The sequence below is a fragment of the Populus alba genome, chromosome 18, assembly GCF_005239225.2.
Source record: "Populus alba chromosome 18, ASM523922v2, whole genome shotgun sequence".
NCBI lineage: Eukaryota > Viridiplantae > Streptophyta > Magnoliopsida > Malpighiales > Salicaceae > Populus > Populus alba.
In genome coordinates this window covers 2,672,642-2,690,104 of record NC_133301.1, presented here as the reverse complement: position 1 = coordinate 2,690,104, position 17,463 = coordinate 2,672,642, and the positions used below count along the sequence as shown (strand labels likewise).

Below are 17,463 nucleotides of genomic sequence, written 5' to 3'. Positions count from 1 at the left end.
TTTTTATAAATTACTCATATTAATTATATAATTAATAACATCATAATTATATTATATATAAAATATCTAAATTAGTTACATAATTATATAAAAATGAATTTAACATGAAATATATTAAAATATAAATGGCTTTTCTAAATAGCTTTTTACCATTGGAATGCACATAATCAAAAAAACTATATTTATACTATTTAAAAAAGCTCATTTTATCAATTTAGCTTTTTGCATTGGAGATGCTCTTAGACAAGTTTGACATAGATCTGCTTTCGCGCGTGCAGACACAAACCACGTTTCCAACATGAGCAAAAATTATGATCAATAGAACTTGAAGCAATGATAAATTTCTGATTGCTTTATACATTTATCAATGTAGAAAAGCAGAAAAAAATCTCATCTTCTCTGGAAGTTAAATGCTCTAATGGAGAATGCAAAGGTGAATGTAAATAGCACACAGATCCCAACAATTACGATTGCACAAATTCCAACGAAGTCGTGTCGAAAACCGAAATAATTCCTCACGAAATCTTCTACTGTTTCATCACCGTCTAGTTTATCCTTAATGTCTCCATATTGCGAAGCAATCAATCCATAGAGGGTCCAAGAGACCGGACATGCCCAGAAGTACCATCTCCACCAGATAGGAATCCTCTGTCAGAAACAAGAGTTAATCATCTTTAGTCCTGGTCTGTTTTTGATTTAGATTAGTTGGTATAGAAACACAAGGGAGGGTAAGTTACCGTTCGAGGAACAATGAATCCTGAGAAAAGATTCCAAATTGCGTAGAAAGCAGATGAAACTATAGCAGCAACATTGTGGTTTGGCGTGACGGCGACAGTCATCATGCCATAGCAAGTCATGTATAATAAAGTGAAGTACATGAAGAAGATGTACCAGAAGAACTTGCTAACTGTCCAATCAAAACCAATCATGGTGTACACTATAACTCCATATATAAGAGTCTGAACTAAAATGTATGGTATTTCAATCATAACCTGCATAGAAAAACAAATGCCCAGGTGAGGGAACCTTGCGGTTGATTTTCCTGGAATCTCAGAACAAGCATTAAGCAGTCTCTTCTGCATGTTTCCTGTATTTATATACCTTAAATCTTGACAGATGGATCATGCATTGATGAATCAATGAATTCCTTTCCACGAAGACAAAAAGGCTGAGTAACAAAATCAATTTACCTGTGCAAAGGCATATGGCAATGCAGAATACATTCCTGCTGCTCTTTCTCTGTAAAATACTGTTCTCTCAATAGCAACAACTGGCTGCACTGATGTAGCATTCTGCACCCCTATGAAAAGAACAGCAGCGTACATAGAACCCATCGAATTAAAGATATCTTGTCTGTTCCTTCTGCAGTTCAGAACATTTCATTTATGTTAGAGAGCAAAAGAGGAGGGTTTAGCCCTTGTGTAAAGAATACGCTGCAACTTCTACGTACCTTTTGGAGCCCATGTCCCAAAATATTGTCCCAAACATTAAAGCTATGAATGTTGTGAACAACAGTCTGACAGCAGTGTATGGCGGGTTGCGCCAATAGGACCAGTGCTGCTTCCATAGGCAAGCCATACACTGGGTGAAGAAGGAATGCGAATATTGAGTAGGGAAGTAAAGATCGTTTGAACCCGGCGGTGGAGAGCTTAGTTCCTTGATCAATGCTTTGTTTCTCCTGAATAATTCACTGAAAATTGTCAATAGCCTTGTAACAATGTGTATTTGTGTGCATTAGAAAATGATAGATTCTTATGAAGCTTCACCTGTTTTTCTTTTTTCCAGTTACAGCATTTTCAACTCAGAATATAAACACGGTCCATAAAGTTCTCTTTTATTTTTCCACTCTCTCCTATTTTTATTTTTATTTTATTTTTTTTATAAATAAAGGAAATGTGAGGTGGTCTGACCTGCATAGTTCTGAATTCTTGTAGATATCAGTGAAGTCAACCCCGAGAAGTGCTTCTTGTGCTGCTGAAGTAACCTCCAACATCCAAGTTGCAGGATTGTGGCCATCCTTAATCTTTGGAACTCCCTCAATTTCCTTGGTAAAGTTCAGGTCCTCAATGTCAGCATTTTAGCAACAAGTAAGGTAAGATTCGAGTATCTTCTGTATCAAGCAAATTATCCTAACCTCAAGATACTTGATTAGATGGCAAGCATGGCGGCCTACTGGACCAACATAAATTTCCTCACCTCCCCGTTTCAGCAAAAATAGCTGCAATGTGAAAATAACGGATTAGAGAATCTACAAAGATGACAGAAACTCGTTTGATAGTTCCATTAGGGTGAGAAATATGTCTCACCTCATCAAAAGCATCGAATATGTCTATGCTTGGCTGGTGTATTGTGCACACTACAGTTCTCCCAGTATCCACCGTGTTCCTCACTGTTCTCATAACTATGGCTGCTGCCCTGGCATCAAGGCCAGAGGTTGGCTCATCCATGAAAATTATGGATGGATTAGCAACAAGCTCAACTGCAATTGTCAACCTCTTGCGCTGCTCGGTAGAGAGACCATTCACACCAGGCAATCCAACTAGCGCTTCTCTTAAAGGGTTTAACTCCACAAGCTCCACGACTTCCTCAATGAACATCTGCAACACATTGATTGAATTTAGAGCCATTAACCTGATGGCTGAAGAAAACAGGAAAGTTGTAGAATCGTGCTGCATCCTTGATTTTGAATGCCTTTTCCTTCATCCCTCCCTCCGTGTTCTACAATAAAAATAAGAAAAAGAAGGAAATGTACCTTTCTTGTCTCTGAATCGACATCGGGGGAAAGTCGAAGCCATGCAGAATAAACCAAGGATTCATAGACAGTAACATGAGGGGAATGGATATCAATCTGTTCACAGTATCCTGAAATCCGAGCAAATGTTTGTTGGTTTTTTGGATACCCTGAGATAGAGATTCTTCCTTCAATATAACCACCGGTTTTTCTTCCAGATAACACATCCATTAGAGTGGTCTTTCCAGCACCACTAACACCCATTAGAGCTGTTAGGACTCCCGGCCTGAAAGCACCACTGACACCCTTCAAAAGTTCCAGACGATCCTCAAGAATTCCTTGAGCCTTCATTTCCTGCAAGAGTGGCGCAAAAGCCAGGATGCACACCTTCAGCATTTCAATAGAATGGTTGCAAAAAAGCAAATAAGTATTTTCAGAAATTTAGAGACTTCCTACAGATTCAGAAAGTCTTTGCATAATGACATTGGGAGAATTACGTAGCAAATCAATTCATCCATAATGTCAGTAACTCCCAGAAAGTTCAGCATTTTCATTTGTTCTTTAAGGTTGCTGATATCTTTTTTGTTACTTCATAATTAAAGAGCCTTAAGGTACCTGTGGCATGTCTACCGAATATCTGATCTCATCGAAAGTGATAGAAAGGGGTTGAAAAGGGAGAACCATTCCTCGCTTATTTTGACTGGCATCACCAAAGCTATGCATTCTTAAAGATGGTGGCCTGGCTGAGGAACTTCGTCTGCTGTCAATCCCTCTTACTGCAATGTATTCAGAAGGTTTAACTTATAGCTTCCTTCATACAAGATAGAAAAGAAAAGAAGCAACTATCTATATAGGTTAGTCTATTGACCTACCTGAAGAGCTCTTTCCTCTTGTTGATAGTTCAATCAACTCTCCAGTTCTATTTGCATTTCTCTCAGCCAAGGCCTCTTTTGATAACATTGCCTGGGGCTTCCCGAATGCTGCAATCAATTCAATCATCAGAATGGTGGGCTCAACTTTCAAAACTGAACATGTAAATGTAGACACTCACGGTTGAGATATTTTAGAGCCAAGGTGAAAAGGAAGTTGAACAGCAAGGTATATCCTATCAAAGCTCCTACTCCAATCCAATACCAATGTGCTTCTGGGAAAATTCCGCGAGCCTTCAAGAGAACAACTCCTAGTGACTCTGTTGAATTAGGAGGAATCTGTGGCACGGATATTTCCAATTATTAGTATTAGTATTAGCTGAAGCATTTTCTTCGAGTCTTCAATGTGTGTGTGTGTGTGTGTGTGTGTGTGTGTGTTTTCCTGTCATCAGAGTTCAAGAACATGGAGCTTCTTACATGTCTCCAACTATGCCCAAGAAATTCATTGACAGACGCCGCATTCTGCACATACATTAACGGCGAGACCCAGTAGCCCCATATCCACCATGGCTTCACATTATCTAATGCAAAAGAATATAGGGTTCACAATCAGAATTTAATCTCATCACAGTTAACAAAATAAATAAGAGTAAATGTATCCAAGCCACCTCTTGATAAGATGAATCCTCCCAAAACTAGTACTGCAAGCAATGCAAATGAACCAAATGTATTTGCTACAATTATGTTCCTTCCTAGTGCTCCCGTCAATCGGAACAGCCCCGATGACATCTGGTTAGCCAACACAAATATCAAGTACTGCTTGAAAAACCTGCCATGAAGAGCTTTCAGCAAATTATGGAAGTCTAAGGGACTAGAAAACATATTCATTGACAAGTTCCATTTTCTCACCTTCCAATGTTTGGATCAAAGCCTATAACATAATATGTCATGATTGTCCATATGGAAACTTCTACAAACGTGATTGGGATCTTGAGAATCCATGTAGGTATGGCATATGCCCAGGGAGGATAGAAGAGAAGGTCTCTTTGCTTGTAAAAAATAGGAAGCTTCATGATGGTCATGGCAAGCTCTGAGAAGCCATTGAACATGATGACAATGATAGCGAAGAAAAGAGCTCCGAGATAAATCCCACCATCCACTATTGTGTTGCGATGCATCTCCGTTCTTAGAAATAGAGTCATTGTTATGGAAGCTAAGATAATAAGCTGAAAATGAAGCAAGAACAAGTTATTATTGTCACAACAATGAAGCGCTTGAAGTTTATTCTAGTTTTGAACATATGCAAATCCTTGAGAGCACAGAATTTGATCTTATGAATGGAATGGCTATGATTTCAGAAAACAAGAAAAGAATCCTCACTTGTGTGCATTTGAAAATGTAGACAAATGAGTTCCTTTTCATGAGCAAAAATTCTCTTGAAATGCAAGCTTTCAAGAGTTCCTTCTTGCTGACACCATACTTCTCAGTTGTTAGAGCAGCAGGGTGGCTTTTGGACTTGTCAAATGGTGTAGCAAGTTCATCACCTAGTTTTCGGCCAATATGAAATGATTGGAATGCTTCAGAAAATTCCTTGGCTGAAACAAAGCTGTAAGGCTGATCTCTACATGCCCAGTACTGCTCTTGATCTTTCTTTGATGTCACCTATTTGATATCACCAGAAAAAAGTTCATAAACAAGCTCAAAGCTGTTCCAAGATCTGTAAGGGAAATATGTCATTTGAAGTTATGGATAGAATTACTTCTTGTAAGAAGTCAGCAACTCCTTTCCTCTCCGGACATTTAAAGCCCAATGATTCAAAGAATTCAAGAACATTTTCGCGGGGACCTTGGTAAACAATCAGTCCTTCCGACAGCAGAATTATGTCATCGAAAAGATCATAAGTTTCTGGTGCTGGTTGAAGAAGAGAGATGAAAGTAGTTCCATTGAGAATGTGTGTTGTTTGCCTGAGTGAGTTCACTATTTGGAATGTTGTTGAACTGTCCAAACCAGTTGATATCTCATCCATGAAAAGTGCTCTTGCTGGTCCAACTAGCATCTCACCTACATCACATAGATAGACCAGAAAACACCAAGTTCTGGTTTATGCTCATAAGAAATTACTCCTAACAATAACAAAATGTTGCCTTATGCTTAACCTGTTGTGACTCGCTTCTTTTGTCCGCCGGAGATGCCTCGTATCATCTCGTCACCCACCATGGTATCAGCACATATATCAAGTCCTAAAATCTGTTGATTTGAAGAAGCAGAAGGATTAGTTATATCCATATGTGTATCTTTGTGTAATCCTGCAACTCCCTGGCCTGGTTAGATTTGCATCCAGTACCTTGAGAATATAATCTGTTGTTACATTAGTCTCTTGCCCTTCTAGTGCTGCTGCCTGTAGAATCCAAATGTTTAGGGCATATTTTAATGATGAAAACACTTTTCTCACTATGATTATGGACTCAATTCTATTGTAGTCCTTTCTCACCTTCATGAAAATATCAATGTCAGGATCTGGTTTGATATTTGCTTCCCTCTCCCTCCTTGATAATTCAGTTAACATCTCTGCATATTTTCACAATCCCACAGTAATTCAAATCAAATCCTTCATTGATTAAACAATTGCTAAGCTGAAACAATGGTGTTTTACTGACCATAACGTGGTCCAACCCCCTGACATCTTGCAGAGAAAGACAGTGTTTCTCTCACAGTCATTTCTCCTATATGAAGATCATATTGACTTATATAAGCTGATGTCCTCTGTGGGACGAACTCTGCCATCCCATGTCCATTGTAAGTAACGCTTCCTGAACTCTGAAATTTCACAAATATCAAGGTCAGATCACAAGGCAAAAAACTATTTCTTAAAAACAAATACCGAAAATCTGTGTCTCCTTACTTTCAAATCTTTACCAAGTTTTCCAGCCAGCGCCAAAAGTAACGTGGTCTTGCCTGAGCTAGGAGGGCCTAAAAGCAGTGTCATTCTGCAAAACTTGAATATGAGAAACCAACCATTTTGCAGCATTCTCTATATAGATATACTGTTAACTTAATAATTTCACTGACCTTCGCGGCTTGATGATCCCGCTGAGATCGTGAAGAATGGGAAATGGTTGCTTTCTACTTGGAAGTATGTGAAGGAAACTCAAGAACCCCTTCGGAGATAGGTAGAATACAGGACAATCAGTGAGTTCAGTTCACAATACTTGAGGAAATTTTAGCCTAGTAAAAAAGAAAATAAATCAAGCATGATTTCTATGGCAGCTTTTGTACCTCTAACATGTTAGCAGAGAAGTTGAAAATCGTAGGCAATGCTCTACCCCCAACATAAGCTTCTGCTTCAATACTTAAATGTTCAAACCTGACTTCAATTGTTGGTATATCCAGTCCAACTCTGTTTCCAAAACCAGTTTAGAGAAAAAAAAAAAAAAAAAACAGAAGCAGCGATGTATCAAAAAGAAAAAGAAAATCTTTCAGGAACTGGGATGAATTTGAAGTTTCAAGATCCAATACCTGTGAATCCTTTCTTTGAGCTTCAACAAGAATCTCTCATTATCTTCTTCAGCAATTTTAACTAGCCTCTCCAACAAATTCCTTTTCTCTATCAAACCAAGGCTTGCTATATCAATCTCTCTTGCTTGACCTTCTTCTTCAGTTAATATACCTCTTCTCATACGTAAACAAGTAGGGAGTTTTTCTAAAGCAGCCCACTTTAGAGCTTCTTCATCATCTTCATCACGAGAAGATCTTGAAAAAACGTCCAAGGTACTATTCCTCCATATATTAGAAGAACTGCTTAAACGTGCGCTGCTTACTCTGAATATATCACCTCCACCGTCCATTCTTTTTCTCTTTCACAATGTTGCCAATATCATTCGACAATGAACAACTTCTGAAGTTTCTCCAACTTTCATGCAAGAAAAACAAGGCACACGAACTTTGTAATAACTCAAGGAGTTTGATCAGTAGCTTGGCATAAGGTATGGGCACTCTCTGTCTTCTCAATTTCAAGTGTTCATGGTGGAGAGAGTATGGACAATAAGATGGCTGTCTTTTCTGTCCTTTCAGTCGAAGAATTAACGTGAGTTTTAATTATTTGAAGATGCTTTGTATGCAAGAAATGGCACTTTCTATATATATATATATATATATATATATATATATATATATATATATGAGATTTAGAACATCACATGTTATATAATTAATTTATGAAATATATGATATTAAATAATATTTTGATGTATAATGTTACTTATGATAAAAAGGGATTTCTTTATTATTATTATTATTATTTCTTCAAATTTCTGGAAGAAATCGAGTAAAAACAACATTAATTATTTAACAGCATCGATATCTTTATGGATTTTCTTGTTATTATAATTAGTGAGATTTTTCTTTCTTTTTATATATAGTGAGATGGTGTCATCATGAATCACGAGATTGCTAATTGCTTTCTTGATCCTAAAAAAAATTGTTTTAATGACCTCCTCTTAAATTAGCATCCTAAAAATAATTTAAGAAACAATGCAATATAATACCTTAATTAATAATAACTCCTATCTACAAATTTACAAAATTTTTAACATTTAATTAGAGATAATTATTTTAGGTTCGGTTTGGTTTTTATCAAAAAAAAATCAAACCAAATTTTAAAAAAAAAAAAAAAGCCGAAACCAATTCAAACCGACCGGTTTCGATTCGGTTCAATTTTTTAGACAAAACCGGTTCAAACCGGTTTGACTTGGTTTTTTAGTTTGGCTCGGTTTTTTCTGGTTTGACTCGTTTTTATGGTTTTTTTTGTTTGGGTTCGGCTATGTTTGGTTTTTTTTATTTCAGACTTATAAACAGAAACCGAACAGTTTGGTTTTTTCAAAATTTTAATTGGTTTTTTTCACGGTTTGGTTTTTTCAGTTATTTTTTTTATTTTCTCGGTTTAATTGATTTTTTAAATTTTTTTCTTACCCCTACACTTAACTATACTAGAAAAATAAAAATAAAAATAAAATAGATAGAAGCAATTAAAAATGGGATCTCTAAGCATCTTATCTTTCTTGGAGTTAATTTAGAAATCTGAAGTGCAAGTTACCCTTCAAGAGCATGTGTTGGGGTGAGAAAAGGGCTAATAAATTATTTTCAATCTCCATGGATTGCCTTATGATCTTGAACAGTCAAGATCTTTATAGTAATCCGCAACCAATTTAATTTTCGTAAAATCAATGATGATGAAATGCAAAGATTCGAAAAATAATTAAAATAATGTTGCCCACTTTTGAAGGTTCCTTAACAGTCAATTATTGGCCGAGTTTCAAAGTTCTTATGTATCGATTTACTTAAAATTTTATATTAATAAATCAGTGGTATTGCAATTCATCTTCAAAAATCCCCCTGAAGATCAATGCAATGCCTATTATTAAATAATTTTACAACAAATTAAATTCTTTAAAATAGAATTAATTATGGATATAGTTATTACCGACAAGAGTTGCAGGCGGCCACAAAACTCTGACAAGTGATGCATGTGCAAGTGTTCAACGTGGAAACAACTATTCTAACATTTATTATTATTATTATTATTATTATTATTAATTACAAAAAAATCTAAAACACACCGTGTTTTACGGTAAATTATACGCAGTGCAATTTATAGTAAAATTATTATTCTAATCTTGGTGAGCAAACTTGAGTTTAGGGGATATAAAAGTCTTTTTCACAAGGTTTATTAATAATTACATTAAAGAAGAGTGTTAAGCAATAATTTTATGTTTTTTTTCTACATCATAATTACTAAATGATCCTTGAAAATTTTTTTTCCCTTAGGTTAAGAGCTCTTCGGGGTTTTCATATTTTGTATGTAGGTTAATTACTTAAATATTCCTAAATAATAAGCTCTTTTTATTTATAGATGCATGGTTATTTAGGTTTTTTGCTATGATTTTTTTTGTAATTCTCATGTGTGGTTAGAAGTGATTTGATATTTTAATATATAAAAATTAATATTAAAATTTAAAAGTGATTAACACATGCTATGCTATGCTATGCACACATTAATAAGTGAGCTCCACTCGTGTTTTTTGGGTGGCGCATGTGACACCCACACAGCACTGAATTCCACTTTCTAAGACGGCGTTTGATGCGTCTCACCACCCCTGTCATGGTGGTGAGGTGCATGTTCTTTGACGACATGCAAATGAGCTTCGGCAAGGAGTTATTCATTTCCTCTTTCTTTTTCCTCTCTCATATAAAATTATGCTGATTATTGCAAAAAAAAAAAAAAAAAACAAGAAAGTCTAGTTACTTGTTTGGTAAGTTAAATTAGGTCTTCATTATTTTGATTACAATGTCTTTTGTCTTAAATTATTTATTGAGTTAATTTGTTTTTTAATACTTTATTTTTATATCATGTTTGATTCTCTTTTTTTTTTTTTTTAATTGCAACGTATTTGATCCTAGATCATCTATTAAGTTAATGTTTTTTTTTTAATTTCATCACTTTACACTTTATCTCTTTTAAGTGTGATGTTTTTTTGTCTTAAATCCCTTATTGAATTAATTTTTTTTTGGATGTCATCAATTGATATTTTATTTTAATATTAAATATGGTCTTCATTCTTTTTATTGTTATTTCTAGTTGTTCTTATCCTATTCTTAATTGAAATTATTTTCAATTTCATCCCTTATAATATAGTTTTATTTTTTTGTGTCAAATTTGGTTTTCTTTCTTTTAAAATCTATATTTTTTAAATCATTTTTTTTTCAATTTGTTTTTTTCAAGTTTATCCTTAATTATTTTGATTGGTTTAGAATTTTATATTTTTATTTTTTCAAGTTTTGTTTTTTACGTTGTGATCCGAACCTCATAATTCATGTCACAAATTATGAAGGTTGGATCGAGTTGGTTTCAATTATTTATAAAAACTTCATTTATCATCATTAGGTTATTCCAGGTGGCTCATGTTTTTTTAGAAGTCATTTTTTTAATTTTTTTTTTTATCTTGTCCTTCAAAATTATTTCTTTTTTAAATTACACTTTTTTATATATATATATATATATATATATATTTTTCTTCTATTGTATTATCATTTCCGCATGTTGCTTGTAGTAGGGAAGCAAAGCCAAATTCCCAAAGAACTCTGGGATTTCTTCGAAGTAAAATAACAATAATTTTTTTTATTATTTAATTGGGTTTAAGGAAAAACTAGAAGTTAAAAACTACAATATGGAATATTTTTATTGTTTTAATTTTTAAAGTAAATGAAGCCTTTTATAATTATCTGATATAATTTATGACCGCAGATATTAGTTATACCTTGAAGATTAAGGGTGCATAAATTAATTATATGCTCATTTTCTTGAAATAATTTCTCTATAAGTTTACCATGAGTTTTAAATATTGATCTCTAACTTACTGAGATTTCTATTTTACATTGCATTATTTATAAATTATAGTAAACTAAAATTAAATAATATAATTATAGAAAGGTACTATGGATTAAAAAAAAAAAGTATTATAAGATATTTATTAATAATATTTTCTAATCTGTGATAAGAAGTCAACCACAATAATGTACAAATTTTTTATTCTGTTTTTTCTTTTGGTCGCCTCAATGTAACTGGTAATGCATGCATGAGTTAATAAAATAACTATTTCACAAGATTTTTTTTAAACACTCTTAATCTTAAGGGTATCCTAACGACCTGTCATCTATTACTTCACTTGGTACGTATGTTTCTATTAATTTTCTATTTAAGCTCGCTCGAAAATATTCTAAGTGTTCTTTAATATTAATCGGAGACAGCTATAGTGTTATAATAATAGAGATAGCAAACACTAATAAAAAATAAATAAAAAGGAAAAACATTTAGTAAAATATTAAATATTTTATCTGTTGAGATGAATAACTAATTAATTAATTTTTATCACCCCTCATTAAAATGACATCTGTTTTTTTCTGATTTTATTAAAAACATAATTTTTAAAATTTTACTTCTCAATTTCCCCTCAAGTTTTTATATGTATAATAAAATTAAAATATGTTTTAATTATAGTTATTAATTTAATTTAGCTTGATAAATTAACTCATTAACCCGTTAATAGAATTTAAGTTTTATATGGAATAATATTAAAAGTTAACATAATTAAATGGAGTTGATTTAATCAAATATAGCCAACTCAATTGTCTGGTCTTATTCTATTAAAACCTTATCATATCACTTCTAAATTTTTTTTATTTTTTATTGAAAAAAATATTAATTTAATTTTTTAATTTTTATTTAAAACATATCGGAACAAACCCAAAACCCAGGTCAACAGCTCAATTTTAAATGCGAATGTGAGGGAAGATTCATTAGCAGCAGCTCCAGGTCAAAACTCCTGGTGGGATTTTGATTCTACAGAATCGACGGTTCAAATCAATCTGCCTAGCTGTACCAAATCCCAGAAAGAAGATCTTGTCTGTACATGCAACGTGGGTCTCCACCGAATCAAATCTGCACCCTTGTAACTTTAAACAGAAATAAATTGCAACACAATTAATGAAACAAAATTATGATCTGCTCAACCTTTATTTATTTATTTTTCTAATAAATGATTGCTGGCAATGTGAACACAAAAAATCTATAAGCAAAGCTTATAGAAGAGGTGGAAATAATTTTTTTTGTTAATTTTTCTATTATTGGTAACACTAAAGTGAACAAATGAATTAATATAATTAATGTCGATTTACTCTAGGCATTTTATTTAATTTAATGAAACAAAAGAGATAGGTTCTTGGGCATGAACGTTAAATATAGAGCACCCAAAGGGAAAATATATAAGAAAAAAAAGCTTATAGAACTTATTAGGGTGATTATTTTTTGTTCAATTTGGTTTTTATAAAAAAATAGTAATAAAATCAATTTTTAAAAAAAAAAAAAACTAAACCGAAACTGGTTCAAACCGACTGGTTTTGGTTCGGTTTGATTTTTTAGAACAAAAACCAGTTCAAACTAGTTTTGGCTCATTTTTTTCCTGTTTAATTCGGTTTTTTTTATTTAGGTTTGGTTCAGTTTTTTTCAAAATTTTAATAAATTTAATCGGTTTTTCTTTTTATGATTTGAGTATTTTAATTTCTTTTTGGTTTTTTTTTTATTTAAAATTTTAATTTTTTTTTCTCACCCCTAAACTTGTATATGTGCTTGCTTCAACCTAAAATATATAATGATGACATTTTTAATTATTAAATCTTAAACACTCTCCTAGGGAATGAGACCTCTCTCATTTTTAGGGTGCCAAAAGAAAGAGAAATCATTGCTTAGTAGAGTTTGGTGATGAGTTTTTTTTAAGTTTTTAGGTTTTTTTATTTTATTTTGAAAGTATATTTAAATAGTTTTTTAATTTTTTTTAATATTTACACAATAAAACAATTTAAAAACATACAAAAATAATTATTTTTAAAACCATAGCTTTTGCCTATATATTTTCAGGTAAGTGTCTTTTGACGAGTTAGGTAACAGATTCTCCATGTTCTTGAGGAGATTTTGTTGTCCTAGAAAAGGACGACATTGATCGATTAATTTCCATAAAAGCATTAGGGCAAGAGATGTTAATGATGAACTCTAATCAGTACGAAACTAATTTATTTAAAGCTTCTTTCTAAAATCCAAAACGAAAGTTGAGGGAGTTTCTTTTTTCTGTTTTCTTGGTTGACAACCATTACTTTTCGTGATTGCTGTTAATAATTGAATGATAGGAAATGTAGTTATATTTTTTTTATTAAAAAGCAGTTTATTTTATATATTTTAGGATCATTTTCATTCGTTAATTTTAAAAATAATTTTTTAAAAATAAAAAAATATTATTTTAATGTATTTCAACACAGAAAATATTTTGAAAAAACAATCATAACCACACTATTAAATAAGCAATTAATATTTAAAATCAAGTAATTTTTTGTTTTTGGGAGTGGAATATTTTTTTTTTAATTATATTTTACTTGAAAAAAAGTAAACTAATAATTTTTAGTATTTTTTATAATTTTAATGCACTAACATTAAAAATAAAAAAACTCTAAAATTTTATTTTAATAAATTTTTAAATAAAAAAGAATTTTAAAAAATAACATGATATTAAATACACTCGTCAAAAGAAAACTAATTGATAATAAAATTATTTCAATGAAGAATATATTATTATTAACCATCATAATTCATGTGCTAAACTCTTTTTGTTGATATAGAGTACTTTTGCTTGACAAATCTTAAAATCAATAAACATATATATTATTGACATATATTTATATGTGTTAATAAATTAAAGTCAACGTGGCATTTGCAGCATCGAGGTCTTGACATTACAAGGCTCAAAGTTGAAAGAAAAATAACATAAGATGGATAATGCCATCATTTTTCCATTTACGTTGACACATAACATGTGATTTACAAAGTTTAGGTTATTAAGGATATTGTACCCACCGTGTTGAAAAGATTGAAATTATGATATATGGTAATTTTTTAAAAAAATTATTTATTTTTGATATCAATATATTAAAATTATTAAAAAATATTTAAAATAAGTATTAATTTAATGTTTTTTAAATGAAATATATTTTTAAATTACTTCTTTTTTTAAAAAGAAGTAAATGCATTCCAGACATCCACTAAATAATATATGATTTCAAACAAGAAAGTAGATGGTAATGCCTACCAACCCATTTTTTGAAATTGTGGTGTATTGTCTCCATCATTCTTTTTCGTTCAAATCACACCATACATTAAAACATTATACAACAGCACTACGCTATTCTTTTTGAAATTGTGGTGTCTTTCCCCTTGTTTATGCACTTCAAACATGTTTTCCTTTTTTCTTTTTTATTTCAGACTTGAAAAATATTTTTCTTTTAAAAATAATTTTCATGAAAAGTTAATTGATTTTTTTTTATGTATGATAATATCATGAAAAATAAATTGAAAAATAATTTCTAGCGTTTTATTATACAATGAAAAATAAGTTGAAAAATTACTTATTAACATTTTAGTTTTTTTTTTTCTAGTTTTATTAAAAGAATTAAGACTAAAACTGACAAATAAAAAAGTTGAAGGAGTATAAAATTGAAAAAAAAATTATTTTCATAAATTATTTCAAATAAAATAAATAACAATTAAAATAATAAAAACTAAATTTGACATATAAAAAGATTGAAATATGATGAAACATGACCAAAAAAATCCAATTTCATACATAAATTATTTCAAATAAACAAATAATAATCCAAATAATCGAGACTAAATATAATAGATAAAATTTTTAAAAATGGTGAAAAATAAAAATAATATAATTTCAAATATTGATAACAATAAAAAGAATAGAGACGAAGCTTGATAGATAAAAAAATCTCAATTAAGACAAAGAATAAGAGGAAAAAAATAATAATCAAAAGAGTAAGGACTAGAGTTAATATAAAAATCAAATTAAATCAAATTTTAAGGGATAAAGTTGAAAATAAAATAAAATAAAAATTCAAAAAAATGTATCAATTAAAATATTAAAAATCAAATTAGATATAATCAACAAATAACATAATATTTTTAAATATTTTATAACATTTGAAAAATATACTCCACCCAAAATAATAATAAAAACAATTCTTGAAAATAAGCTAAAAACATATTTTTTTATTGATGGTAAATAAAAAAAAAATAGAAAACACAAAATCACTCTCCATGGAATGAACAACATGAAAGAAAATGGTAAGCTATCATAAAGAAATATAGGGTAAATGCCACTCATGCACACAACAACAACATATCCAGCTATCTAAAGGTAGCTAACCAAGGCTGTACAAAGATTAGATGCAATGCACCGTTGAAAACAAAAAACCGAGCAGTGCTCGTACCATGTGTTCAAAATCCCCATGGATCCGGAAAAAATAAAATAAATCTGTGGGTTTATGGTCAATACTTTTATTTTAATCAATCATATCTTATAATATTTAACGTTTATCATTGCTACGGGATGGTTGAAAATATAATAGTAATTGTTTTTTTTAATATTTTTATTTAAATTTATTAAAATAATTTAAAATTATAAAATAATAAATTAAAATTTTATGAAACACATTTATAAAGAAATTCCAAGAATGGAATTTAAATTTTAAAGGGTCTATTTGAGAGTGTGGTTGTGGTTGCTTTTTAAAGTGTTTTTCGTACCGAAATACATCAAAATGATGTTTTTTTTAAAAAAAAAAAAATTATTTTTGAAATCAGTATATTAAAACAATCCAAAACATATAAAAATTTTAATTTTTAATCATAATTTTTTTTTTATAGAACATGATTTACACCGCACGAATTTTCTACTATAACGGGTATTCAAGAATCAATACATGAAATTTTAATGAATTTGAAAGAAATTGTATTGAGAAGCAATTTATATGGAACTCATAACGCGTCTATTTGTGTCAAGGGTCCTGGATGTGTAACTGCTCAAGACATCATCTTACCGCCGTCTGTGGAAATCATTGATAATACACAACATATCGCTAGCTTAAGGGAACCGATTGATTTGCATATTGGATTAGAAATCGAGAGAAATCGTGGCTATTGTATGAAACCGCCAAAAAACTTTCAAGACGGAAGTTATTCCATAGATGCTGTATTCATGCCTGTTCGAAATGCGAATCATAGTGTTCATTCTTATGGAAATGCGAATCAAACTCCCATCATATGAAATGGGTTCAGTGTCCAATTATGAAATCCTTGGAAAAAGAGGATGAATCGAAATATAGCTGCTACGCCAAAACTAGGCGCAAAGAACCAACCAGACTGACCTAGTGGATAAATCAGGAATACAGAAACAAAAACCGCAATTGGAGCAGAGAATGCGATTGCATTATAAGGTCGTAATTGCACGGATCGAGCAAGTTCAAATTGACGTAACATAAAACCTATTAGTCCGAAAGCTCCGTGGAGAGCAACAAAAGTCCACAAGCCACCTAATTGACACCAACGAGTAAAATCTCCTTGTGCTTCAGGACCCCATAGTAATAATAAAGAATGGGCTAAACTATTAGCAGGAGTAGAAACTGCGGCGGTTAAGAAGTTGCAACCTTCCAAATAGGAACTGGCCAATCCATGGGTATACCATGAGGTTACAAAGGTTGTACCTGTGAACCAACCCCCTAAGGCAAAATAGGCACAAGGAAAGAGCAATAGACCGGACCAACCCACAAAAACGAAACGGTCCCTCCGTAACCAGTCATCCATAATATCAAATAAATCATTTTCATCTTTGGTAAATTTTACCAAGTGCTATAGTCATAGTGATCCTCCTATTCAACTACTTCAACCATTTCCGAACACCTCATAGCATTTTCAGGGCCTTCGAAGCTTCTATCATTTATGTATGATTTGATTTCTTGTACATTGCCCCCTTTAATTTCTAATGGGTTTCGAAGATCAAAATTTTTTTATCGGTCCATAACCTGATTTAGGTAAATTCATGAACTCAATTTGGTTATTCCTTCTTAGTCTTAATAACCATATGAACCGTGAGTTTTTTGATGACGACTCATCAATCCAATAGATGAATTTTTTGAAAGAATCATTCAAGGAACAAGTTATTCCCTCTTTCGTTACCAGTTGATCCTCAGATCTCATTCTATCAAACGAATCTTATTCTTGGATCTTGTTTGTGATATTTATAAAAAGAAATATTTTTATGTACTCTTCTAATTTCTATGTGCATTAAACTACTACCATATCATATACTTTTCTTATTTTATACTTTATTCTTTCATTTTAGTATTCTTTAATTTTAATGTCGTCTTTCTTATATTTCTTTTTTCTTCAGATGAAGATAAAACCCCAGAATACGCCCTTTC

General features: G+C 31.3%; 1 protein-coding gene across 1 annotated transcript; it reads right to left on the bottom strand.

Moving 5' to 3' along the window:
* Positions 1 to 299: 299 nt before the first annotated feature.
* On the bottom strand, positions 300 to 7,678 carry LOC118051090 (pleiotropic drug resistance protein 1). Its single transcript, XM_035061630.2, has 24 exons — positions 7,117 to 7,678; positions 6,877 to 6,997; positions 6,670 to 6,758; positions 6,503 to 6,587; positions 6,258 to 6,417; positions 6,092 to 6,168; positions 5,945 to 5,998; positions 5,757 to 5,847; positions 5,360 to 5,661; positions 4,981 to 5,262; positions 4,510 to 4,826; positions 4,269 to 4,429; positions 4,078 to 4,181; positions 3,783 to 3,939; positions 3,604 to 3,711; positions 3,347 to 3,507; positions 2,753 to 3,085; positions 2,307 to 2,597; positions 2,135 to 2,218; positions 1,911 to 2,044; positions 1,451 to 1,678; positions 1,191 to 1,362; positions 738 to 992; positions 300 to 648 (listed from the first exon to the last, which is right to left on the bottom strand). Exons 1-24 carry the CDS (start codon positions 7,443 to 7,445, stop codon positions 391 to 393), a joined length of 4,353 nt encoding a protein of 1,450 aa, XP_034917521.1. The 5' UTR covers positions 7,446 to 7,678; the 3' UTR covers positions 300 to 390.
* Between the last annotated feature and the right edge of the window lie 9,785 nt (positions 7,679 to 17,463).